Here is a 27,448-nt window from a genome sequence, read left to right on the forward strand (position 1 = left end):
TTTCTGGATTTGTTCAGATTCAGATTTAAAATTCAGGGACTCACATTCTCCCAACCTGCTTATGTGAGGTGAGCAGTGCATGTGCAACATTGATTTACAAAGGAAACAGTTCCATTAACATCTCCACTTATTCCCCATTAATTCCCCAACCTGTCATGCCCTCCATAAATCCACAGATTACAAGTTTTGTTATCATTAACAACCTAGACACACACTTGATGTATCTCTCTAAAAGCATTTCACAGATAAGGACTCTATTATTTTTCTGCTAGGAAAAACTGTGTTACCAGAAGGTCTGATTGCCAGCATATTTGGAAGAGGGTTTGACCCATTCATCCTGTTTTTTCCCCTTGGGCATTCCCAGGAAGGAATAAAAGATTGATGATAGGCCTGTTTCTGACTCTTTCTACCCAATCAATAACCTAGGGCATTGGGAGTTTCCAGACCCAAATAGAGGGCTGTGACCTTAGACCTTCTTCAAATACTTTCTCCCAAATAGACACGTCTCTTCAGTCCTATAGCAGTTACTGCTTATTTTATTAATTTTAGTGCCATATGCTGCCTTGCATTTCGATTTATCTCATTCATTCACTTATTTATTTAACACGTTTCATGACAAGCACTTTGTATGCATGAATAAGATGAGCAAGACAAAGACTGACTGTGTTTGTTTTCACGCTGCTGATAAAGGCATACCCAAGACTGGGAAATTTACAAATGAAAGAGGTTTAATTCGACTTACAGTCCCAGGCAGATGGGAAGGCCTCACAATCATGGTGGATGGCAAGTAGGAGCAAGTCACATCTTATGTGGATAGTGGCAGGCAAAGAGAGAGAATGCAAATCAAGCAAAATGGGTTTCTCTTTATGAAACCACCAGATCTCGTAAGACTTATTCACTACCACAAGAACATCATGGGGGAAACTGCCCCCACAATCTAACCATCTCCCACCAGGCCCCTCCCACAACACATGGGAATTATGGGAGTACAATTCAAGATGAGATTTGGGTGGGACATAGAACCAAACCATATCACTGACCTTTTAGAGTTTATTTTTATTCCTATATGCCTGTCCCCCAAAAATTATAAACTCCTGGAAGAAAAACACCTCTTCTTTCTTACATTTGCTTCTACAACACTCAGCACAGAGCCACAGTTAGCAGCTCTTGAAAAACACCAGCCAGGCTGGGCACGGTGGCTCATGCCTGTAATCCCAGCACTTTGGGAGGCCAAAGAGGGCAGATCACAAGGTCAGGAGTTCGAGACTAGCCTGGCCAACAGGGTAAAACCCTGTCTCTACTAAAAATACAAAAATCAGCATGACATGGTATCACATACCTGTAATCTTAGGTACTTGGGAGGCTGAAGCAGAATTGCTTGAACCCGGGAGGCAGAGGCTGAAGTGAGCCAAGATCACACCACTGCACTCCAGCCTGGGTGACAGAGCAAGACCGTATCTTGGAAAAAAGGAAAAGCACCAGCTATATAGATCAAGGAAGAAAGGTCCCTGACAGACAGGAACAGGGATGGATAGCTGGGCACAGTGGCTCTTGCCTGTAATTCCAGCACTTTTGGAGGCTGAGGCAGGCAGACCACTCGAGGCCAGGAGTTTAAGACCAGCCTGGCCAACATGGTGTAACTCTGTCTCTATTAACAATACAAAAATTAGCAGGGTCTGTTAGCTGGTGCCTGTATCCCAGCTACTCAGGAGTCAGAGGCATAAGAATTTCTTGAATCTGGGAGGTGGGTTTCAGTGAGCCAAGATCACACCACTGCACTCCAGCCTGGGCAACAGAACAAGACCCTGTCTCAAAACAACAACAACAACAACAACAACAAAAATAAAAAAAAGAGACAGGGATGAAGCTACCTGGCTTAGCCCTTCTGCATCACCATAGTAAGTGTCTACAAAGATCTGGATCCCATCTTCCTCAAATCTAGCCAGTAAATACTCTCAAGCACAAAAAGGGTGCTTGATCATCTCGTGATCTAAATAGAATGCAGACTATGGAATTAAGAAGACAATTGTTCCACAGCATGTGAAATTACCCAGGGCTGATGGGGAGAGGCACAGGTTGTCATAGATCTCTTTAATAAAGAAGAAATGGAATATTCATGAGGTGTATGAGGAGAACTCTTCCTTTGATAAAATCAGTGTTCCACATGCTTGCCATAAGCCTCTTATGTTAAACCTCTGCCTTGGAAAAGTAGATATATATTTCTCTGCACCCTATCCCAACCTACATAATTATTTTGGTGTTTAACTCAGAGAAGTTTCTTTGAAGCCTGGGTTACTGCTTGTGCTTATGCATGAGATGATTTTCAAGGCTGGGAGGCTCAAGAGATGAGTCCTCAGAGCAAGCAGTGGTATTGCACTCTTTTTTTTTTTTTTTTTGCCAATCAGTTTGAACTTATGAGGTTGCTCAGGTTAGCCTTGAACTGATGACCTCGCCTTCACAAGCGCCATGACCTCTGGCGGCAGCCACTTTGGACCCCGGTATTGCACTCTTTTAATCTGACCCGATAAACTCTTCATTGTCTCTTTCAGCATTATTTCTTGATAATATTAAAAACCTACTTGGAATTGATACGCTTTCTTTCCCAGAGTTCCTACTGATGCTTTTCATCTTTATAACAATCTATAATAAGAACATTAGGTTAAAAAAATTGGGGATGCTGCTTAAGAGTTACAAAGTATTTCCACTCACAATGTGTCTTTACATTATGATTTAATTCTGTGACAATCTCATGAGAACTCTGATATGAGTTCTCTTCATTTTACAGATGAAGAAACTGTAAGTGAACCTGGGAGGAGGGTTTGTGAACCTAAGAGGGGTAAGTGACTTGCCCAAAGTCACGTAGCTACTAATACATGGCAGAGTCAGGAGTAAAAATTTGATCTTCTGACTCTAATCCCATGTATTCCCTCTGCTCTGTGTAGATTTCACTTTTTCTTGATGGTTTCTTGAGTCTTATGTGACCTTTGTCAACTATTCAGTTCATTATCGCCTTGTCTCTCAGGTACCTCAGTCTTACAGATTGACACATGGTAGTCATTGCTCTTCACATAACTGCAGAAAGTGAAGCAAGTCTCAAGTTATGACAAGCTGCGCCACTGAGGTACAAGTGTACTAACTCAGATCAGTGACAGATGGCTAAATGGAGGAAGGCTCATCATGACCTAGGCACGGGATGAGTTTTCATCAAGTTCATGGAGCTGAATTAGTCTACCAAAAAAAGCCTACTGGGACCTATAGTTTTGCACCAGAGAAACCAAAGATGAATCTTTAGGTTTCTAGGATAGGTTTAGTGTGCTGATGTCTAGAGATACAGAGATGAATCAGATGACATTTAGAAGTTCATCCTTAGAAAGAATTTCTTTACTCTCTTTTAACTTCCCAAAGTGCTGGGATTACAGGTGTGAGCCACTGCACCCGGCCTGGATGGATCTTTTAAATGTATCTCTGAATGGCCAGGCCAACATAGTGAGATACACATCTCTATTAAAAAAAAAATCCTTCCATTCCCTGATGCCCCCTATTAACCACAACTTAAAGCATGAATTTGGAGAGGCACACCTGAAACAAAAAGGCAATGGTAGCTAGTGATGATGTAGGTGCTACAAGGTGTGATAAGCACTAGGTCTTTTCATATGTGTTACCCAATTTAATTTTCACAAATAGTAGGGTAGAGATTGGCCCAATTTACAGGTAAGAACACTGGGAATCATTGTATTCATTAGTGGCATTAGCAGTGATCTAATGAGTAAGGTAAAGAGGCGAAAGTCACCCAGCTTTTAAATGAAACCTGACTACCATGTTTTCCACCGCAACCAATTTAGGAGCAAAGCTTCATATTCCATCTTTTCTTCTCCCTTGGTTTCAGATATTATGCAGAAAACTCCACCGGCCAGTGTGAGAAGTGGAACAGGAGCTGCAAGACGTGCCAGGGCCCACAGCCCACAGACTGCCTGTCTTGCGATACATTTTTCTTTCTACTTAGCTCTAAAGGAGAATGTCATCGCACCTGCCCAGACCATTATTATGCCGAGCAAAGGACACAGACCTGTGAGAGATACCATCCAACTTGTGATCAATGCAAAGTTGAGAGTCTGTCTGACATTTTGCATGTGGTATAGAAAAATGAAAGTTTTTCTTCCTTCTTTGCCCCTTTCTCTCTTCTCACCACCTGGAGGTTCCTCTTGCTTTCTCGCCTCATGTATCATCCTCTCCAGCATCATTTGCTCTTAACTTCCCCATCTTCCCTCTAACCTGGGCTGCTCCTGCCCATACCCCATCCTTCAAGGCCCAGAGACAGGCATCATCTCCTTGAGGAAGTATTGTTCACCCACTCATCATTTTCCTACTCTACCTGTTGAATCACTGAGGGAAACTTGTTTATTTTCATTACTTTCACTATTCCCTGAGACTTCTGCCTCAAACTCTCCCAAGCTCCATGCCTCTTTTACAGAAGCCTAGTTGTCTGTCCCAGAGATCCTTAAGGCTCACCATCTACCCACGAGCCTGGGCCAATACTTTGAAGTTCTCCTTGACTCCTTCCCTTGATGCCCGCCCAACCCACCCACCTCCAACAAAGCGAAACTTCAAGGTCTGTTGATTCTCTTTCCCAAATAGTTATCTAATGACATCTTCTTCCATTCTCACTATCCTCATTTTCCATTCTCAGTATCTAGTATCACACCTTTTGAAACAGCTGCCTGGTCACCACTTCTGAATCTTGCCCCCACACCAGGTCATCTGGTACACTAATGACAGAATGATTGTCCTAAAATTCAAATTTCTCATTTTTCTTTACATCTTTCCGTAAATGTGATCACCATGAATGCTTCTCAATATTTAGGAAAGAAGTACGTCTACATTTTGTTAAAACTTTCGAGGCCGCTGCGCGCGAGATCGCGAGATTCGGCGGTGCGGACAAAAGCCTGCAGGAAGCTGCGATCCCTGCAGAACTGCTAGCTGCGGGGAGAGGGCGGGGGTCGGCGCCTGTGGCGGAGTCGCGCTGGGACCCGGGCAGGGAGGCTGAGAAGCGGTGGGCTAGGCCGGCGGAGGGCTGGAGCGCGCCTCCTGACGTGTTGGGGGCATCCCTGGACGGGCCGGGCCTGGTCTAGGAGCAGCGCTGCGGGCCGGGGCCGGGGGAGGGTCGCGGTCCGCCCCGCTGTCCCTCCGTCGCGCCCTGCGTAGGACTTGCGTTCCCCACTCGGCTGCCTTCGGAGGGAGCGAGGGACGCAGCTAGAGGGTCAGGGAGAAGGAGCATTCGCCGGAGGCTAGAGGAGGCTGACCCGCGCCCCCGTCCAGCCCGCCCCTAGGCCGTACTTGAAGGCTGGCGAAGAGGTCGCGCAGGTGGGTGGCACCGCTTTCACCCAGGCCTGTCGGCGCCTTCTCGGCTCAGATTCTCTTTCCTTTCCCGCTGCCCCCTCCCGCCATAAGGCCCTCCCCGGCGAGGGCAGAGGTTGTTCTCCCCGCGGCCGCTTGGCCTCGCTGGCCCGAGCGCAACCGCGATGTGTGGAGACTTGGGGACCGGGGTGTGAGACACGGGGCGTAAGAGATGCCCAGGTTGCTCCGTGGTTCTCCCCACAATGCGCGTCCAGACTCCTGTCCTCACGCTGCCACTTCTTGGAGGCAGGTTTCTTGCCAGGTAAGTCGAGCGCTTTTAGGGAGTTCGCTATGCAGAGAAAAGTGGCTGTGTCCTGTCGGGAGGACTTGAAAATGGTGTCCGGCTACTCTTTTCTGAATAACCGTACGGTCAAAATAGGAACTCCGCGGTGAACCTGGGTGGCCACCCTTCTGCCAACTTGGCTACCTTGAAACGTTATGGAAAATCCTCTGGGGAATAGCTGAGAGGACTTTTTGATGTTTTCTGTAATTCCCATACCCATATTCTCAGCTTTATGTGTATATGCATATTTTAATATCTTCTACTGGGACCATGCCACAGTGTTACTATTAGTAGCTTGATGTTAAAATAAAGCAATGTGTTTGATTCACTTAAAAAAAAACTTTCTAGAAAAATGTATTACCTGGTAGGGTACATTCCTGTTCTTTTCAAAATTATCTCGACTATTTTTAGTTCTTTTATGTAAATATATAATCAGTCAAGTTTCATTTTTTTAATTGTTCATTTTTAAAAACTATTTGGATATTGAGTGGCATTACATTGAATTTATTTTGGAGAAAACCCCATCTTTATAATCCTGAGTTATTGTATTTATAAACATGGTAGATCTCTCCATTCTATGCATTTCCTTATTAACCTTCAAAAAACTTTTAATTAGTGTTTTCTTTCTTGTTCTTCTTCTTTTTTTTTTTTTTTGAGATGGAGTCTTGCTCTGTCACCCAGGCTGGAGTGCAGTGGTGCAATCTCAGCTCACTGCAACCTCCAATTCCTGGTTTCAAGCGATTCTCCTGCCTCAGCCTCCTGAGTAGCTAGGCTTACAGGTGTGCGCCACCACACTTGGAAAATTTTTGTATTTTTAGTAGAGATGGGGTTTTATCAGGTTGGTCAGGCTGGTCTCAAACTCCTGACCTCGTAATCTACCCACCTTGGCCTCCCAAAGTACTGGGATTTACAGATGTGAGCCAAGGCTCAGGCCCATAAGTGCTTTTATCTTTAAAAGTTGATTAAGATTTTCCCAACAGTCTCTAACATATGTCTTAAGGACTCTTCTTCCATGTATTCTAGAAGCTGGAACCACCTAGAACTACCCAGAACCACTCAGCAGCCACCAAATATGCCATGCTCTTTCATGCCTCTGTTGACTTTGTTTCGTCTTCCTGAAGAACAATGCTCTAGGGAACTCTCAACTTAAAGATTCATCTTGAGTATCATCCCATCTCCTGCGTGAAGATTTTGTTAGTCCTCCCAGGAGTATTCGTCCTCCTTAATTCTGTAATACATTGCTTTCTCATAGAAATTTTAGATTACATTTTAATTATACATGTCCATCTCTCCTACTAATTGTGAGCCCCCCAAGCAAAGGCAAGGATTATACTACTTCATTGTGTATCCCTTGTTTCTACTCTAGAGTATAAAACATAAGTGTTCATTAAGTGTTCACTGAATGAATGAACGAATAGGAAGACATACTCGTAATGTCTTTTTGCAAATGAAAAAATGTTCAGCTATTAGACCTCCAAAAATTGTTTCTCTCCTCTACAATATCCTTTTGTGTAATTTCTATTAAATGCAATTTAGAGTTTATTGACCTGTCTTTGTATCCTACCTACTCTTTTATATTTTACCCCTTTGACTCTATGTGAGTTATACTAGGTTAATTCTCCGGCACTCCATTTCATTCCCTGATTTGTTCTCTGTGTTCAGTCTAAAGTCCAACCCATCTATTTTTTTGTTTTTAAGTGACTATATTTTTACTTTTGAGATTTTTAATTGGCAGTTGCAGTGGCTAATACCTGTAATCCCAGCACTTTGGAAGGCTGAGGTAGGAGAATCCCTAGAGCCCAGGAGTTTGAGACCAGCCTGGGCAACATGGCGAAATCCTGTTTCTACAAAAAAATACAAAAATTATCAGACATGGTGGCACACAACTGTAATTCCAGCTACTCGGGAGGTTGAGGTGGGAGGATCACTTGAGCAAGGGACGTCAAGGCAGCAGTGAGCTGTAATTGTGTCACTGCACTCCAGCCTGGGTGACAGAGTGAAACCATGCCTTAAAGAAAAAAAAAAGAAAGAAAGAAAAAAGGTTTCTAATTGTTTCTTTTTCTTATCCATTTTTATTTTTGATCTTTTTGTGTCTTATAATTTATTTATAGATACTATGTCTTCATTTATTTACGGGCATCTTAAACATACCAATTTTAAAGACTTTGTCAAATGTCTTTATGATATCAGTATTATCTGATGTAAATTCATGTTCTAATTGTTTATTGTGTTTATCATCTCTTTTTAAACTTTATTTTATAATAGAGATGAGGTCTCGCTATGTTTCACAGGCTGATGTTGAACTCCTGGGCTCAAGCAATCCTCCCATCTTGGCCACCCAAAGTTCTGTTGTTACAGGCATGAGCCACTGCACCTGGCCTGTCGTCTTTCTTAGCATTCATTTTATCTATATACTTTGGAATGCTGGTCTTAAGCTCATTGTAAATGAAATGTTTTGGTTTTGGTTCTTTACTCCCTCTATCTCTTCTTTTATCTTTACTTCTCATAGTCCAGATATTTTTTCACTAACTCTATCCTTCTCTCCAACCTGAAACTCAGTCCAGAAACAAGATGTTCCAGTATTCCTGGAGGTGATGTTGATGACAGCACAGATCCCATCAGCAATTCAATTAGGAGCTCAGGAGAGTTCTCGTCAGGAAGTTATGTCTACGAAGGCAGAGTCTCAACCTGACTCCCGGTTTAAGCTCTAAGCCTAGATTTTGGTCCTGGTCTTATGTAAAACACTTTTAATTCCTATTTTGGTAGAAAAGGTGAACTCGCAGCCACCATTGCCTACTTCTAGTCCTGGAGCAGAGAAGGTGGATGCCTTGAATCTGACTACAATTTAGCATTGATATTTTCTTCATGTTCCAAACAGATTTCATTTTCTTTGTAAGGCCATCTATCTATCTTTTGTTTGTTTTCTCTCTTTATATTTATTCTATGATTTCATTATGTTTAATGTGGATGGGATATCAGAACTTGAACTTATAAAATATTATTTTTAATGCATATGTGTTACTAATGGATAATGAGATTCTTAGAAGAGGATTATACCCTAAATTATTGCCCAGCCTCACTCTATTAATCAAAATGCCTGGTGGGATGGCAGGAGGGACACTTAAGACTTTTAGATGAAACAAGCAAAGGCCAACCTGTTAGAGCCTGCTTCTAATCCTGGTGGTGGTGGTTGTTGTTTCCTTCCAAAATGATTCATCTTGAGGCAATAGGTTGATGACATAGAAATGCCAAGAATTAGGGAAAACAAGATGAGAAATCACATATTTCCCCACACTGGAAGAAGACCATCAGCATGTTTCTGTTTAGCTACTGAGCTGAAACTCCTGAAGAGTGTCTTGACGACATTATATTTTAAAATAACTTCTTCCCAAGTACATGTGAATAAAGCCATCTCCAAGTTTAAGGTGGCTTCCAATATTACCTATGTCTTGGTATCTCCAATCTGTCTTTTTCCCAAATGGTTTTCCTGAGCTCCAGTTCCATACAATTGCTAATGGAATATCTCTAATTGGATGCTCAACAGAGACCTCCAACTACTCACCACACTCCCAAACCACTCGTTCTGATGCTCCCTATCTGGTTAAATGGCTCCACCACTCACCCAGTTGCCTGAGACTGTAACCTGGCCATTACCCTCTGCTCCTCCCCCTCTCTCAATCCCCACATTCAATTTGTCCCCAAATCTTGCCAAATCTACCCCTTAAATATCTCCTAACTCCATCTCCACTCTCTTGGTATTCTAGTGTCACTGCCATAGTTCAGACTCACCATGAACTATCTGAATAGTTTACCAATTATTTAGTTAGTCTTCCTAGCTTTAGCATTGGTCAGCCTGTAATAAATCAGTCTTCCATAGGCTCTTAGACTGATCTCTTTAAACAACAAATATAGTGACTGACCTCCACTTAAAAACAACTCTCCACTAAACTTAGGATAGAATCTTGTTTTGTTTTTGAGACAGAGTCTTGCTCTGTCACCCAGGCTGGAGTGCAGTGGCACAATCTTGGCTCACTGCAACCTCTGCTTCCTGGATTCAAGTGATTCTCCTGCCTCAGCCTCCATAGTAACTAAGATTACAGGCACACACCACCACAGCTGGTTAATTTTGTTTTATATATATATATTTTAAGTAGAGACAGGGTTTTGCCATGTTGGCCAAGCTGGTCTCTCAAACTCCTGACCTCAAATGATCTACCTGCCTCAGCCTCCCAAAGTGCTGGGATTACAAGTGTGAGCCACCACACCTGGCCAGGATAGAATTTTAATTTAGTATCTTTGCATATGAGGCCTGTCAACACAGATCTCTTCTCATCTTCAGCCTCATCTTTCACCATCTCCTCTCCTATCCTCTAATCCATGCATAGTTAGTTGCTGTAAACCTGAGCCAACCTCACCCACTTTCTCTCTCTGGATTACTTTCTCCAGCCTGCTCTGCCTGGGTACCTCTTTCAGATCCATTAGAGTCATCACTTCCTCCAGAAAGCCTCCCCTAGACCCTTCGTTCTATATTCCTTTAGCACTCTGTGTATTCATTCATCCATTTTTTTATGGCGCAATGTTCATACAACCGTGAACAAACCAGCCAAGGTCCCTGCAGCCCAGGCTAGTTTAATTTGTGTAGTTGTACATAGTGGTGTATCAGCACTGTCCAAGAGAAAGAAAACGTGATTTAAAATTTTTATTAGTCATGTTTAAAAAATAAAAATAAGTATAATTTTAATTGTACACATTTATCCAAAATATTTGAACATGTAATCTACATACATGTTACAGAGATGTTTTATTTTACATGTACAGCACAACTCAAGTTGCACTAGCCATATTTCAAGTGCTCAGTTGCCACCTGTAGTGGCTACTGTATTGGACACACAGTAATAATCTAGAGCAATGGTTTCAAATGGTATTTTAGCAGTGGCCACATTCCGCAGATAAAATCTGAGGCTGAACCGTATTAGGTAAACTGATCCAGGCAGAGCTGTTTGGGTGGAAGCAGAGGAACCACCTCAGAGCCCCATCTGATGCCCCTCTCCACTACTCCCAGGAAGCCCCTAAGGCAGCTCCATAAAAATTTTACCATATAGTGGTTCCCAGTCTGTGCCCATTCGCAATTGACTCCTGCCCGTGAAAGAATTAGCCTTCCAAACAGCAGTAACTACTCATTAAGCCATGTTATCTCTTTTTCATTCCAGAAACACATGTGGTTAATGCTCAAAACATCTAACCAGAATTAGATAACAGATGAGAGAAAATACACTGAATTGGGGTGGAATGGGAGTGGTAGAAAGCTGATACTGTCATTGGCCACGTGGTGGTCAATATTGGCTATTTGATTTTTTTTGAAAAGTTGAACTTATCTCTGTTACCATGATTATTGGATGTGTGAGACCTTTATTTCAAATAGAGTTGCCTGATAAAATACTTTATTTTCATTTGTGGAATCTGGCAACCCTAATTCCAACCACTAGTGTTTCTGAGTGAGCAGCTCAGTGTAGTAGGGGGTACTTGGTTTCTAATTAAGATTAGGCAGCCATCATTAGGTGAGCTAATGTCTTTTACTGGCAACCAGACAAAACAGGACAACACCAGCCTTTGAAGTTATTTGTGGGGATTAGAGAAATGATTCATGATATTGTAAGCACAGTTGGAAAAACAATATATTTTTTTCAACTTTCATTTTAGATTGGGGTTATATGTGCAGGTTTGTTTCAAAGGTAGATTGTATGATGCTGAAGCTTGGAGTATAAATGAATCTGTCACCCAAGTAGTGAGCATAGTACCCAATATGTAGTTTCTCAACTCTTGCCCCACTCCTTCTCTCCCTGCTCTTGTATTTCCCAGTGTCTATTGGTCCCATCTATTTTATTAATTTTATTTTTGAGACAGAGTCTCACACTGTTTCCCAGACTAAAGTGCAGTGATGCAATCTCAGCTCACTCCAGTTTCCACATCCTGGGTTTAAGTAATATTTATGCCTCAGCCTCTCAAGTAACGGGACTACAGGCATACACCACCATCCCTGGTGTATTTTTGTTTTGTTTTTGAGACAGAGTCTTGCTATGTTGGCCAGGCTGGAGTGCAGTGGTGCAGTCTCAGCTCACTACAACCTCTGCCTCCCAGGTTCAAGCAATTCTCCTGCTTCAGCCTCCTATCTGGGACTAGAGGCACACACCACCAAGCCCGGCTAATTTTTCTATTTTTAGTAGAGACTGCATTTCACCATGCGTGCCAGGCTGGTCTCAAATTCCTTGTCTCAGGTGATCAGCCCACATTGGCCTCCCAAAGTGCTGAGATTACAGGCATGAGCCACCACATCTGGCCGAAGTCTTACATTTAAATCTTTAATCCATCTTGAGTTATCACCTATATGGTGATTGTAAAGGGTCTAGTTTTATTCTTCTGCATATGGCTAGCCAGCTATCCCTGCATCATTTATTGAACAGAGATTCATTTTCCCATTGTTTATTTTTGCCAACTTTGTCAAAAATCAGATGGTTGTAGGTGTGTGGCATTATTTCTGGGTTCTCTATTCTTTTTCATTGGTCTATGTATCTGTTTTTGTATCAGTGCCATGCTATTTTGCTTACTGTGGCTTTATACTATAGAAATACTATACATGTCTTTATTTGGGTTTGAGATTTCCTGGGTGAATCAAGGATGATGGTTTGGGCATTACCAGTCTCAAAAGTTCATCCTCACAGTATCCATGAGATTGTATTCAAGGGATGAGAATTACAGGAAAATTGCTTGAACCTGGGAGAAAGAGGTTGCAGTGAGCTGAGATCTATCACTGTACTCCAGCCTGAGCAACAAAGCAAGAGTCTGTCTCAAAACTAAAAAATTTTCTGTCTCAAAAATAAAAATTAATGAAGTTTAACGTATCCGTAGGGTGTTAAACTTTAAAATAATAGAAAACATTCTAGAACAGGAGTTAGTGGATGAATCTTGCAGCCCTCTGGAGTGTTCGTACCTCTTCCTTCCATATTTGACATCAACCCATGGACTTGCCCAGTTGAAGTTCTCTTTGATACTCATTTTTCCTGCTATCATTCTTTTTTTGATTTAAGTTTTTTATTTAAAGTTATTTTTTCTTATAATTCTTTGCAGTGAGCAATCCTTTCTTTACTATAGCACATATGTCCCTTGCTGGCTAGGAAAATGTTGTGCTAATCATCTGGTTTTGCAGCATATAGATACAAAATCTGGAGACAGGTTTTTCTCAGGAGAATAAACTAGGTAAAAGAAAAGATGAGTTCCTTCCTTCTTAAGTCATTAGCTCTCATAGTAAGAAATGAGGATGTATGAAAGAATCAGGAAAAAATTTGCAACCTAAAGAAGAAATTACCAATTATGTATTTTATTCACTTTGGACTGCCCAACAATTTTAAGATATTGAAAAGAAAAATATGTAAAAGCATGGAAGGAGGGGTAGACTGGGAAAATGTAGTACACTCAGGCCTAATATGTACCTTTCTCTGTAACTGATAACCTCCATAATTAGCTCATTCCTTGCCTTTACATACTTAACTTTTTACTTATCCTCCTCATAAAATTTTATTTTTTCTATTTTGTTTTTGTTTTTTGATTTTGTGTTATTGTTTCTTCTCCTCATAAAATGGTTTGGAATCAAAATCCAGGCTGAGTAACCAAAGCTTCTTAACTCTTCCAAGATGCATCTTTCTGTGGGGACTGAGGCTCATGAACAGAGCTCAGAAGTTGCTTCGCATTTAAATTCATCCCATGGGGTTCAGTCTGAAGGAGAGTAGATGGTGAGCTGCTCTGAGTTTTAAAGCAATGCCAAAATGCCTGTCTTTTAGGTCCCAAAGCCCCTGAAGATCCTTAGAAGCAATGATAGATGTACTATATTAAACTTTAAAATAACAGAACGCATTCTAGAAATTAACAAACTGCCTTTTGCAAAAGATTCTGGGTACCCTAAGTGTGCAGGTTTGGCAATAAATCAGTGTAGGAGATGTAAATGAAGTCCCTGATTTGTCACCCAAAGCTGACATGTAGTGCCCTTGGATATTGCCTGGGATCTGGGCCTCAGACAATTTATTGTTGGTCTTTGAGAAAAATGTAACAAACCATGTCCAGGCACAGTGGCTCATGTGTGTAATCTCAGCACTTTGGGAGGCTGAGGTGGGTGGATCACCTGAGGTCAGGTGTTCAAGACCAGCCTGGCCAACACGGTGAAACCCCATCTCTACTAATGAGAGTAAAACTTCATCTCAAAAAAAAAAATGTAACCAATGTTAAGGTAGGAATTTTGTGACCTAACGTAGCTATGGCCTGTTCCCCTCTTTTGGTGTTTTCTACTTTTAATTTATTTTATTGTACGTTGACAAATTATAATTATATATATTTATAGGGTACAAATTGATGTCATGATCTATGTATACCATGTGGAATAATTAAGTCAAGTTAATTAACATGTCCATCAGGCCAGGCACAGTGGCTCACACCTGTAATCCCAGCACTTTGGGAGGCCAAGGTGGGTGGATCACTTGAGGTCAGGAATTTGAGACCAGCCTGGGCAACATAGTGAGACCTCATCTCTACAAAAAATAAACAAAATGTGGCCAGGCACAGTCACTCATGCCTGTAATCCCAGCACTTTGGGAGGCCAAGGCAGGAGGATCACTTGAGGTCAGGAGTTCAAGGCCAGCCTAGTCAACATGGTGAAACCTCATCTCTACTGAAAATACAAAAAATTAGCCAGATGTGGTGCATGCCTGTAGTCCCTGCTACTCAGGAGGCTGAGGCAGGAGAATTGCTTGAACCTGGCAGGCAGAGGTTGCAGTGAGTCCAGATCACACCACTGGGTGACAAAGCAAGAGTCTGTCTCAAAAGTAAAAGTAAAAATAAATAATATATATTAGCTGCATATGGTACGTGCACCTGTAGTCCCAGCTACTCAGGAGGCTGAGGTAGGAGGATCACCTGATCCCAAGGGTTGAGGCTGAAGTGAGCCATGATTACACCATTGCAATCTAGCCTGGGCAACAGCCCAGGATGACAGATGTGTGCAATTGCACCCTGCTGAGGTGCTCTTTCTACCACACTATCTGCCTTAGCCACCAGATAGAGGAGGTCCAAAGCTTACAGCCTCTGTTTCCTGTGAAGGCAGTTGGAGAAGAAAAAACGAGTTTGTCACCTCAAATGCTTACTCATTTTTGTGATAAGAACATCTGAAATTTACTCTTACCAATTTTGAAAGTACATTATTAAGTATCATCACAAGATATAGTAGATTCCAACAACATATTCTTCCTGTCTAACTAGAACCTTATAACCTTTGACCACCATCTCCCCAGTCCCCCCAGCCTCTGGTAACCACCGTTCTATTCTCTACTTTTATGAGTTCAATTGTTTTAGATTCCACATTAAAGTGAGAGCATGTATCTACCCTTAATTTCTCATCATTTAAAAAAAACTCTCTTTTGTGTTAAAAACTGAAGTAAGACATCTAAGCTATATTTTAGAAAAATGTAGAATGGGAAAAAGGAACAATGAAAATAAGAGAAGATTGATTTTTCCATCAGAGACCACAATAATGTTCCCGAACATGCAGGAAATTCTGTATGAAGCTAGAGCTAAGGTAAAACTAAAGTGGTTTATATCACTACAGGCAGCTTCCAATCTAAGAAGCAGTTCAGTAGTAAAGGTGTTTATTCTCTAAGCTGTTGTTAGAGCTCAGAATTAATTTTTCCACAGAAGCATTATAAATGATTGAGCTCACAGATCAGCCATGAAAAGTCAATGTAACTACATTGTGAATGTAAAGGACAGATTCATGGTTCTACTTCAAGTTCAAAAACCACCCTTTACAGGATTGTTCTGATGGGAAGACCTATATCAAGTTCCAACTTACAATACCAGGCATATTCTATGCCCATTAATCTGATGCTCCCATTTTAAAATTAACAGCAAAAATGCTCAGGCATTCCTAACAGAATGAGCTAGATTTAGGTCTCCTATCCCCAAAGTTTCCAGAAGTTATTATCCCTTGACACCTGCATAGAAAACATGTCTGGGCCTGTCCTTTTTGGGGTGTCTGAGTTAGGAGAGAAGAGTACTGCCTCCATAGGAAACAGAGGCTGTAGATTCCAACCCCTCTATTTGGTGGCTCATGTGATAAGGCAAATGGTGTGGTAGAAAGAGCACCTCAGCAAGGAGCAATTGCACACATCTATAATCCCAGCTACTTGGAGGCTGAGGCAAGAGGATGCCTTGAGTCCAGGAGTTTGAGATCAGCCTGGGTAACATAAGGAGACTCCATCTCAAAAAACAAAACAAAAAAAAAGAAAGAAAGATCAAGAGGTTATGAGTCAGCAAACTTGAATTTGAATCTTGACCACCACCTATGTAACCCTGGATAGGTGACATTACATGTCTGGGCCTTAATTTTCATTTATTAATATTTTAAAATGAGAAATAAATAAGAAATAAATGTCAAATTTCTGAGAAGAGAACTTACAGCATTCAAGAGAATTTCAAAGGAATCTATCACCATCATTACAACCCCAAAATTAAGAACTGCCAAACAAAATGAGCTGCTAAATTCTTTCAGCCCTAGCATTTTAAGTGCCAAGTTTAGTGTTGTTGCTCAATTAGAAACCGTCTGTTCATGATTTATGCACTGAGTATTGCAATCGTCCAAACAGCTAGTAACATCCTCCACACTAGTTAAGCAATAAGCAGGAGGATGAACAAAGGTCTTATATGCTTTCTACATGATTTCTTATTCCCTGAAAATCTTTTCTCTTGCTGTAATAAAAGATCTGTCATCCCTAAATCCTCAATTTTCAGACTGAGAATCTACATCGATTGAACTAATTGTATTATTTTTACTTTGTGTGGGAGATATTTTTCTTTTTCATATCATCAATCAATTCACCCTTCTTCAATTTACTTGACATATTCCTTGTTTTTAAGTGTTCTGGAACAAAGACAGAGGTTGAAATCTAAGGTCAATATCATAGCTTAAAGTGTTTCTTCTTTCAGGAAAAGGAGCGTTGAATTGCCTAACCTGTGTGTGGAGTTACCACCTCATGGGAGGGATCTGCACCTCGGACTGTCTTGTTGGAAAATACAGAGTGGGAGAGGTATGGAGGGCAGGGGGTGTGAAGCCATCTGCTCTCTCCAGAGAGGAACATGAGCTTAGTTCCTTCATGTCATTCCGGGCAATCAAAAAGTCCCAAAAATCTCATACTATAGAAATAGTGTATGTTTAATATTTTAAAATCTTCTACCAGCCAGGCACAGTAGCTCACATTGGGCACAGTGGTTCACACCAGCACTTTGGGAGGCCTAGGCGGGCAGATCATGAGGTGAGGAGTTCGAGACCAGACTGGCCAATATGGTGAAACCCCATCTTATACAAAAATTAACCGAGCGTGTGGCACACACCTGTAGTCCCAGCTATTTGTGGAGCTGAGGCAGGAGGATTGCTTGAACTCAATCACACCAGTATACTCCAGCCTTGGCAACAAAGTGAGATCCTGTCTCAAAAAAAAGAAAGATTATATGAGTGGTAAGTAACAAAGCTGGGGTTAAACCTGAAGGATGTGGTAATACATGAGATACAGGATTCAATGAGGTAACACAGCTGAGAAAACCTTAACAGTGCCTGAAACACGCCAAGGTGCTCAATAAAAGCAATTTATAGTCCTCTTTATTTCTCTATCATACCATACTTCCAAAGTTACAGAAGTAAAATAGGAATGCATCTTCCCTAACCCACATTTCCAGTGCCAGTTAAGGAATAACTTGTTGGGAAGGAAGCCACTTTCTTATCTCTCTACTCTCTTCCCATAGAGACTTAACTACTTGAGCTACAGGGCCACAACATACCTTATTCCGGGGCCACACTACAAGAATCCAATAAGCACAGAGGCCGAGCAGGTCACTAACATACATGCTGGGTCAAAGAAAACCACAGCATAAGCTTGAAGCTTGAAGGAAAGGAAATTGATGTATCACCTACATGTTGGTGACAAAATAGCAAGTGCTAGGGATTGTGTCAAATAAAAGAGTGAAAATCAGGGCCATTGCCACGTGGGAGTAATGAATCCAGTGTTGACAGGTCTTCTAGTTTCTAAAGAGAAATTAAGAATGAATTTACATGTGAAATATCCCCCTTTTGAGATGTGAGAAATGAATGCAAAATATTTTAAACTGAAAGTCAATAGTGTGGGCCAGATAAAACTAGTCCTTGACCTGAGCTGTCCTTGAGTACATGAGCTGTCAGTTCCTAACCCAAGCTGTTCTATACATCTGTTCTCCCACTGTTACTAGCAGATCTCAAAGGGCAGTGCCCAGCCATGATTCCACCCCATCACAGACAGTTTGTTTTTTCACCCAGCACAGTTAAAATGGGCTCAGAACACACCATCCTTCTGCTGTCCCCCATACACCGCCCTCCTTCTGGAGACAAGATGAAATGCCATCTGGAAACTCCAGTGCCTTGTTAATACCTCTGCACTCAAAAGGAACCTCCTGATTGCTCTTAACAGGGAAAGAAATTTAACTGTGAAAAATGCCACGAGAGCTGCACAGAATGCAAGGGACCAGGGGCCAAGAACTGCACCTTGTGCCCTGCCAACCTGGTGCTGCACATGGACAACAGCCGCTGCCTCCACTGCTGCAACGCCTCTGATCCCACCAGTGCCCAGGAGTGCTGTGACTGCCAGGACACCATGGGTGAGGGGAGAGCAAGAGCAGTCTGCAGAGGAAGGGCATGTGCTCAGAACGCCAATGAGGACGGAAGGAGAGGGCATGGGAAGTTCAGGAGAATCAATATGGCTACCTTTTTATTGAGTGCTTACTATGGGCCTACTGTACTTGAAACTTCACGCCCATTGTCTCATTTCACAAGTAGAGATTATCAGTCCCACTTTACAGATGAGGAGACTGAGGCTCAAAGAGTTGGATTTGCATGCCCATATCCACACCAATAATAAAAGTTTCATCTGGGGACTGGGTGTGGTGATTCACACCTGTACTTTGAGAGTTCATGCCTGTACACATCCCAGGATTTTGAGAGTGTAGGGTGGGCAGATCACTTGAGTCTAGGAGCTGGAGACCAGCCTAGGAAACTTGGAGAAACCCCATCTCTACTAAAAATACAAAAATTAGCTGGATGTGGTGGTTCATGCCTGTAGTCCCAGCTACTCAGAAGGCTGAGTGGGAGGATCTCTTCAGCCCAGGAGGCAGAGATTGCAGTGAACTGAGATCACACCACTGCAGTTCTGGATGACAGAGCAAGATGCCATCTCAAATATTTTTTATAAATGGCTCATCTGGAATTAGATTCTCTGCTTGCCTTCGAGACTAGAACTCAAGTAGAGCTAGCATTTTACCTTTATGAATTTACTTTGTTCCTTTTTTTCATTCTTCCCTCCTGGGGGAAAAAAGGAAGAGAATCAACTATCAAGGAAGCTGATGTCAGTATTATCTTGATTCTGTGGAAGAATCATTCCATGAAAGTCAGCCCAAACCTAGACTTCTCATTAGAGACTGATGACATTTTAGAAATGAATTTTTCTTGAAGCATAAGAAGTAAAACTCCCTTTACCAATTTCCAGTCCCTCAGCTGTCTCCACATCTAACCCCATCCATGTAGGTACTTGATTCTCATTGGTCACAAACTTAGAAAGATCTCAAACAGAGATTTCTTCTCAAAAAAGAAACACATATTCTTAAAATATACTTTCTATACCAGAAGTAGATAGTTTCCTTGGGGTTCAGAAATAACATTCACCAACAAAAAGAGATGCCATATTTGTGAGTCTGTCCATTTGTAAGTTAAGAAAACCCCAGACCCGTAACTGCTACCAGCCATTTCTTTTTTATTTTTGATCAGCATTTTCAATTGGGTTTTAAGTATCATATCTCCAAAAACATTTTCCTTCTTTTAGCTTTCCTACCCCTCTGAGCACCTGGTTTTCTCTGTTCTTCATACACACCTACATTGAGGGTCTGATTGCCTAATATCCACAGTGTCAGCTAAAAATAATAACCCTCACAACATTAACACCTTTAAATGAAATCAGTAGTTTGTGCATGTTGGGTGCAGAGTTCGTGAAAGCCTGTTCCAACTAAGAACTATCTTGTCAGCTTTCCTGATCCCCCTGAGGCTCCTGATGAGACACCTGCAGCAATCTGCAAAAGTCTAAATGCTCCTGATTACCTGATCTTTCTTTACAGAGACACTCTACCCCCTCAAGGAAACCATATCACAAAGGCTAACCCTGACTCTGCAGATCTGGGTTGGAGAATAGTATGCAAGGCATGGTTGCGTATGGCACCCTCGTAATTAAAACAACCTCAAAAGGATTTTTATATTGATTCTACTGCTTCAGGCGTTATTTATCTCACAGTACCACACACAGATTGCTTATCAATCTCTCCAATAGCTTTAATGTTTTCTCCAGGGAAGAATTTTGTGCTGAACTTGCTAATGATTAATGTAATAATGGTAGGTCTGTTACTTTAGAAGAAGAAACTTGGCTTGATAGGGAAAATCCCGTGAGAATTATGATAAAATAGAAAACTTGCTTAGCACTAGCAAAAAAGAAAAATACATAGTCATGATGAATCAGATTTCATTGGTCAATATTTAATAAGCAAAAATCATTGCATCTTGCAGCAGTGTTATATTCGTTTATCTAGTATGTAGAACATACCTAGAATCTCTCATGAAAGTATCCCCTGAACAAGGGAGACCCAAGAGGCTCAATAAATATTTATGGAAAACCTACTGTGTATTTCAGCTTGTACATCCAAGATGGCCTGATAGATTTTTCCCTCTGGTTCTTTCAAACTCCCATGTGGTGAGTTAAAGAACAGAAAAAAAAAATAGCCTTTTTTTTTGATTACCCAAATTATACCACCTGGATAAATGAATAAAAAGTAAGACAAATCATCATTATTACTAAAGTTATAGTTGAATCTTTCCTTCCATGAAACAGTTTTGGTAACTCCATATTCTCAATCAATGCATCAAAACAGAGGCTGACGGATGACAGGGTCAGAGCTCTGGATTTCAAAACTCTTAATAATGGCTGGCTGTGGTGGCTCACACCTGTAATCCCAGCACTTCGGGAGGCCGAGGCAGGTGGATCACCTAAGGTCAGGAGTTTGAGATCAACCTGGCCAATATGGTGAAACCCATTTCTACTAAAAATACAAAAATTAGCCAGGCAAGGTGGCATGCACCTGTAGTCCCAGCTACACAGGAGGTTAAGGCATGAGAATTGCTTGAGCTTGGGAGACAGAGGTTGCAATGAGCCAAAATATTGTGCTACTACACTCCAACCTGGGTGACAGAGCAAGACTCCATCTCAAACAAACAAAAAAACCTCTTAATAATGATAGAAAAAAACTGCATATCATTAAAGTTGATAGGATTTAAAGATGGTATTTCTTTTTCTACCAGGCTAGGAGCACAAAATTCCAGGAAGCCATGGAACAGTTGTCAGAGCCTTCTGTCCTAATGTCTTCAGACTGTAGCACGGAGCTAGGATTCCTAGATTTGAATTCTGATTGTTCCACCAACAGTCTCGTCTCTGACAATGTGACAATTTACTTTCTCTCAATGGAATTTAGTTTCCTCGAACGTCAAACAACAAATTGGGCTAAGTAATTGTTAAGGCCCCACATGGTTCTCAGAGTCAGCAGTTTTATAAATTCTGCTCTTGCCCTTAAGTGGTGGGACAGTCAGGCTGGCCCCAGCGTAAGGTAGCTTGGGAGAAGACTCTGTCTTAGAAAAGAAGTTGGAATCGGGGGGAAAAAATAGAGCATTTAGCAATAACTAAAGCTTGGTCCAAGATGAAATTTTTTTTAGGTGGGAAAGAGAAGAATCAGTTGATAAGGTTGGACACCTGGTGGCTGACCTATGAGATATAGGGATAAGGGAACTCCCTTTGAATGGCAAACTGACCTTTCTAGAAGGATTTATTGACTTCATCAGACATAGACTAGAATTCTCAGGGGGTACATACTCCAATTTTATACAGTGGTGTGCCTTCTAGGAAATTCAGAGACAGGCCAGGTGCAGTGGCTCATGTTTGTAATCCCAGCACTTTGGGTGGCCAAGGTGGGAGGATCTCTTGAGCCCAAGAGTCTGAGACCAGCCAGGGCACCATAATGAGACACTGTCTCTACATAAAATTAAAATTAAACAAAGAAAAAGCAGAGACAGTGATTCCAGCATTTTCGATTTTGAAAATAAGGGTGAAATTCTAGCTCAGAAACTAATTCTCTCTATTCTATTTCTTCCACCTTTTCCCTCTTGCCTCTTCCTTTGGGGACTTCCAACAGAAGAATGCATCCTTCGAACAAGCAAGGTTGGGCCTGCAGCTGAGCACTTCAAGACAGCTCTGTTCATCACCTCCTCCCTGATGCTGGCCCTTCTTCTGGGGGCAGCTGTGGTTGTGTGGAGGAAGTCACGTGGCCGAGTCCAGGCAACAGAAAAGGCTGGCTATGAAAAGCTGGTGGACCCAAACAAGTCTTACTCCTCCTATAAGAGCAGCTATAGAGAGAGCACCAGCTTTGAAGAGGATCAGGTGATTGAGTACAGGGGTCGGGACTATGATGAGGATGACAATGATGACATTGTCTACATGGGCCAGGATGGCACAGTCTACCAGAAATTTAAGTACGGGCTGCTGGATGATGATGATGAAGATGAGCTGGAATATGATGATGAGAGTTACTCCTACCAGTAAACAGGCACACCGCCCCCCCGCCCACCCACCATTATTTCACTAAACAGGCACACCGCCCACCCACCCCCTACCCACCCACCATTATTCCACTCTCAGGCATGCCTGTGAGCATCACTGTTTTTGGTTTTATCCACACCAGGCTGATGTGTGAGTGTTTTTATTTGTCTTCTTTAATCACGAGTCCAACCAAAATATGTAAGAATGATGAAATACTTTGTTCTTCTTTTGAATGACTAAACTCAATTAACAGTTCCTGTTCAACCACAATTGAGCAAGGATAAAATTCAGAGATATTTTCCTCAAAATAATATGTCAAGACACAAAAAATGCAGGAAGTGAAAAAAATGAGATTTGTGCAAACTCTTCTATGTGATTAAAAAAAAAAAAGGACAGCAGATCTATAGAAATTTTATTTCCAAGCTGCATTGTGGAGGCGTCTGCTGCCTCCTGCTATTCTGATTTTTCTTTATCTAATTTTCTGTAATTAATGGGGGTACAAAGGAGTGGTCAGTTTGCAGGTATTTTTCTCCCCTTAAGCTGTCTTTAGGCAGAGATTTGTTTTGTAAGGGCCAAGAAAAGAGGATTCTTATCAATTGACTCCAGACCACCCCTGGTGAGGAGAAGAGATCACCTCTGTTGGGCTGCTCAGGACCTACTTGAGTTAAGAGAAGAAAAGAGAAGTTGCATCATAGCTGAGGAGACAGGAGGTCACCAGGCCCTAGTTCCTCCACAGGAATCCCGAGTCACAAGGATTCTAAAGGCAGAGCAGGCCCAGGAGGGAGACAGGCAGGGCAAGCTCAGTGAGAAAGAAATCACAGAGTTTCCAGGAAATGCACCCTCATGATTTTCTGAGTACCATTCCCCTGGGAGACATCAGCTGTTAAGACATCGAATAATAAAAGAAAAATGGCAGTGTTAACCTAACATAAAATGGAATAAAATGACAAATACTTCATCCACTCTAAAAAAATTTAGAGCTTTCCTTCATCAACAACCCATCATAAAACCATGGACTCTCCATAGAAAGAGCTGGAATAGAGTCTAACATGGAAAACAAAAATCCCAATATGCTGCTCACAAGCTGTACTCCAGCTGCCGACCAGCCTTCCAGCACTGCTTACCACTAAGATTTTTGTTTCTAGACCTCCTAGGCTTCCCTTTTTCCACTCTTCTGTCAAGCGTGTTCTTGAATTCATGTACCTGAGGACAGTTTTTCTCCAGATTGGAACACAGAGCGGGGCTCTTGCTATGCAAAATGATGGTTGGCAGGGTCTTACAGATTTTCTTTCAGACCTTACAGGCAGTACTAGAAGTGGAGCACCAGAAAGTGAAAGTGACATTTTCAGAGAATGATAATTATAATCTATTGCACACCTATGACCAGATAACAAACTAAGTAATTCCTCTAAAAAAACACCCCACTTCCCCACTTTGGTACTCAACATACTCCCATGATGTTGGTGTTGCTATTACTCTGTTTTTGTAGGAAACCTGAGGCTTACAAGAGAAAAGTAACCAGCCAAAAGTCATGCAAAGCTCATCAAGATGCAAGAAAAAATAATGGCCACACTAAAGCATGTGTTCTTAAACTATCTACTGACATAAGGTGGAAAATAAGCATCCTATATATAATTAAAGGCATGCCTATGGTTTTCATCTGTAATATCAATTTTGTCTTTACTAAATTCATGCATTTTCTTTTTTTATCATATGTAATCACTGACATAGAAAATTTTTATGAAGAAGTCTTCAGTTTACTAAAGGCTTGTGTTTCTTTAGAAGAAAGCTCATAAAACAGGGTTGACAGTCTCTGGAAAGAGCCAGCTAGTAAGTACATTAGGATTTGTTGACCAGAAAGTCTCTGTCATAAGCACTTAGCTCTGCTATTGTAGTATAAATGCAGCTGGTACACAATGGATTGGTGAGCTGTACTCCAATAAAACCTTATTTATGAACACAGAAATTTAAATTTCAGATAATTTTCACATATTATAAAAGTTTATTCTTTTGATTTTTTTCAACCTTTCAAAAATTTTAAAATGCAAAAACTATTCTAGTTCACAGCATTACAAGAACAGGTGGTGGGTCAGATTTGGCCAACAGGCTGTGCTTTGCTGATTTTACCTTTAAAACACTCTTCAGAGATCATGTGCATCACGTACATGAATGATACACGTCCACAAATTGTGATAATTTACAATTATCTTCTTGGCCAGGCATGGTAGCTCATACCTTTAATCCCAGCAGTTTGGGAGACTGAGGCAGGCAGGTCATCTGAGGTCAGGAGACTAGCCTGGCCAACATGATAAAACCCCATCTCTACTAAAAATACAATTATTAGCTAGTTGTGGTGGTGCAAACCTGGAATCCCAGCTACTCAGGAGGCTGGGGCAGGTGAATCACTTGAGCCCAGGAGGCAGAGGTTGCAGTGATCTGAGATGGCACGATGCACTCCAGCCTGGGTGACTAAGCAAGACTCTGTCTCAAAAAATAACTAACTAACTAAAATTATCTCCTTACCAGGACTGGCAGCTCATGCCTGTAATCCTAGCACTTTGGGAGGCTAAGGCAGGAGAATTGCTTGAGCCCAGGAGCTCAACGTCAACCTTGGGCAACATAGTGAGACTCCCATGTCTATAAAAAATGTAAAAATTAGCCAGGCATGGTGACAAGGGCCTGTAGTCTAAGCTACTCACGGGACTGAGGTGGAAGGATCACTTAAGCTTGGGAGGTCAAGGCTACAGTGAGCTGTGATTGTGCTATTGCACTTCGGTCTGAGTGACAGAGCTAATACCCTGTCTCAAAATAACATTATCTTTTCAAAATATATTTGAAGCCCTGATAGTTTTCTTTTCAATTCTTAGAAACATAAAAATATATGCTCGATAGTCATCATATCAATGGAAGTCTTTCTCAGCTCTGTAATTGCAATTAGCTTACAAAAACAAGCAGTTTTGTTTATACTGTGTTCATCTTCTTCAATAATTCTAAAGCTCTGATAGACTGAGTTTCCCATTTCTTTCTGTAGACTGGAAATTGTTTTCTATGAAAAAAGTCTGTGTTGATGATACACAGTTAAAGAGTGGATGAGGTTGAAATGAACTGAAGTTCAATACTAAGAAAAATTGTGGGCTGGGCATGGTGGCTCATACCTGTAATCCCAGCACTTTGGGAGGCCAAGGCAGGTGGATCATGATGTCAGGAGTTCAAGAACAGCTTGGCCAATATGGTGAAACCCTGTCTCTACTAAAAATACAAAAAGTAGCTGGGTATGGTGGCGCATGCCTGTAGTACCAGCTACTTGAGAGGCTGAGGCAGAAGAATTGCTTGAACCCGGGAAGCAGAGATCGCAGTGAGCGGGTATTGCACCACTGCACTCCAGTCTGGGTGACAGTGAGACTCTGCCTTAAAAAAAAAAAGAAAAAATGTGGTGTTCCTCTGTGTGGCCTGCAATGGAAAGAAGGCTCATGCTTGTGTATTGAGCTTTGATACCTTTCCTTCTTTGTTTTTAGTCATACAATGTTATTCTCAGTATTTTGAATACTACACAATGACTATCTAAATAGATAAATATGTGGTTGGAAAGCAAGGCACCTTTTAGTTCTCTGCTTGCAAATCATTTGGAAATATTAAGAGAATCCTTGTAGATTGGAAACACACCAAGAGGCTGAATAAAGCATGGGAGGTTCCAGTTAATAGAAAGTGATTTTAAAATTGGAAATAAAATTAAATCAAGACCAGATAATACTATGGAGACTTACTTATTAAAGAACTATTCCTGAGCGTTTTTATGTGCTTAGCATTACATTTTACCAAATGAGATACACAATAAGAGTGCTATTTTTTTCTTCTTTTAATCTACCTACACCTAAAGACCAAGCTAGCCTTATCAATTCTGAATTTTCTCCCCTAAAAATTAGCCCAACCTGTTTTTCAGCCTCATCAGCACTGCCTCAATCAGGCCCTCAGTGTTTCTCATCTAGACCATTCATACTTCCTCCTGAAGTATTGCTCAGCTTCAATCTCTTTTTCTCCTGGTGTATGCTCTACACTGCTATTCCAAAGATAATTCCAAAGATAATTTCCAAGTTTCCTCAGATCATTCCATTGCAGGCTCCCTGTCACCTACACTGATTATGACATTCAAAACTTTCCCACATATGACCACTGGCTTTGCCTCTGGACTTAATCACCCTCAATTTCCCGGCCTCCTTCTTATTTCTCAGTTTCTCCATGATGCTCCAATAGTACTGAGTTGCTTCTAGGTTCTCCAGGATAATATCCTGCTATCTCATGTCCTTGGGCACGTATTATTTACACCCCTTGGAATATTCTCCCACCTTAACCAGCTGGAAAATTCCTGACCTTCTTTGAAAAGTCACATTTCCTTATAACCTCCTCATTCAGAAAATTGAAGACGAGAGAATACTTTTGAACTCATTCTCTACGTCCAGCATTATTCTGATACCACATTCAGACAGACGTTTTAAGAAAATGAAAATACAGTTCTTCATGACCTCAGATGCAAGAAAAATCTTAACAAAGTTTTATAAAATTGATGTATTGGGAATTCAAGTTTAGTTTACCATAATGAAATTAACTGGAGGGGAATGATCCAAGATGGCCGATCGCTAACATCCCGGGATTGCAGCTCTCAGGGAAGGCGCGGAGAACTAGAGGACGCCACACTTTCAGACAAAGTCTGGTCGCTCACGGAGCAGAAGATCCCCCAGTGGTGGAAACACACGGGTCGCCAGCGCGACTCTCATGGTCGGTGCAGCGGTTCCGCCGGCACCTCGGCGCGGCAGCTCTCGGAGCAGAGTAAACGGGACCGCTTCCCCTTCTGACCGAGGTTTGGAGCCCCGGGAAGGCAGAGTCGCCTACTACGGAAACAAGAAGGAAGCCCGACAGGAGAATCCTGGGCAGAAAAGCACCATCAGTTTTAACGCCGCTGCTCTGGCCCTGGGAACTAACAACCTGGACGTCCACTCAAGAGACCTAATCTGAAAGTTGGTAATTT

The 27,448-nt window shown here is 41.6% G+C and overlaps 1 protein-coding gene across 1 annotated transcript in view; it reads left to right on the forward strand.

The window, feature by feature from the left end:
* The window catches only part of LOC128930015 (proprotein convertase subtilisin/kexin type 5-like), a 71,963-nt gene extending 49,214 nt beyond the window's left edge, over positions 1 to 22,749 (forward strand). Inside the window, exons 9-12 of the mRNA XM_078355017.1 lie at positions 4,862 to 5,123; positions 16,681 to 16,803; positions 18,214 to 18,400; positions 22,022 to 22,749. Coding sequence (XP_078211143.1) covers positions 4,862 to 5,123; positions 16,681 to 16,803; positions 18,214 to 18,400; positions 22,022 to 22,428 — 979 coding nt within the window. The 3' untranslated portion in view covers positions 22,429 to 22,749. The remainder of the gene's footprint in view (positions 1 to 4,861; positions 5,124 to 16,680; positions 16,804 to 18,213; positions 18,401 to 22,021) is intronic.
* The last annotated feature ends 4,699 nt before the right edge of the window (positions 22,750 to 27,448 follow it).

Source organism: Callithrix jacchus, chromosome 17 (genome assembly GCF_049354715.1).
Source record: "Callithrix jacchus isolate 240 chromosome 17, calJac240_pri, whole genome shotgun sequence".
NCBI lineage: Eukaryota > Metazoa > Chordata > Mammalia > Primates > Cebidae > Callithrix > Callithrix jacchus.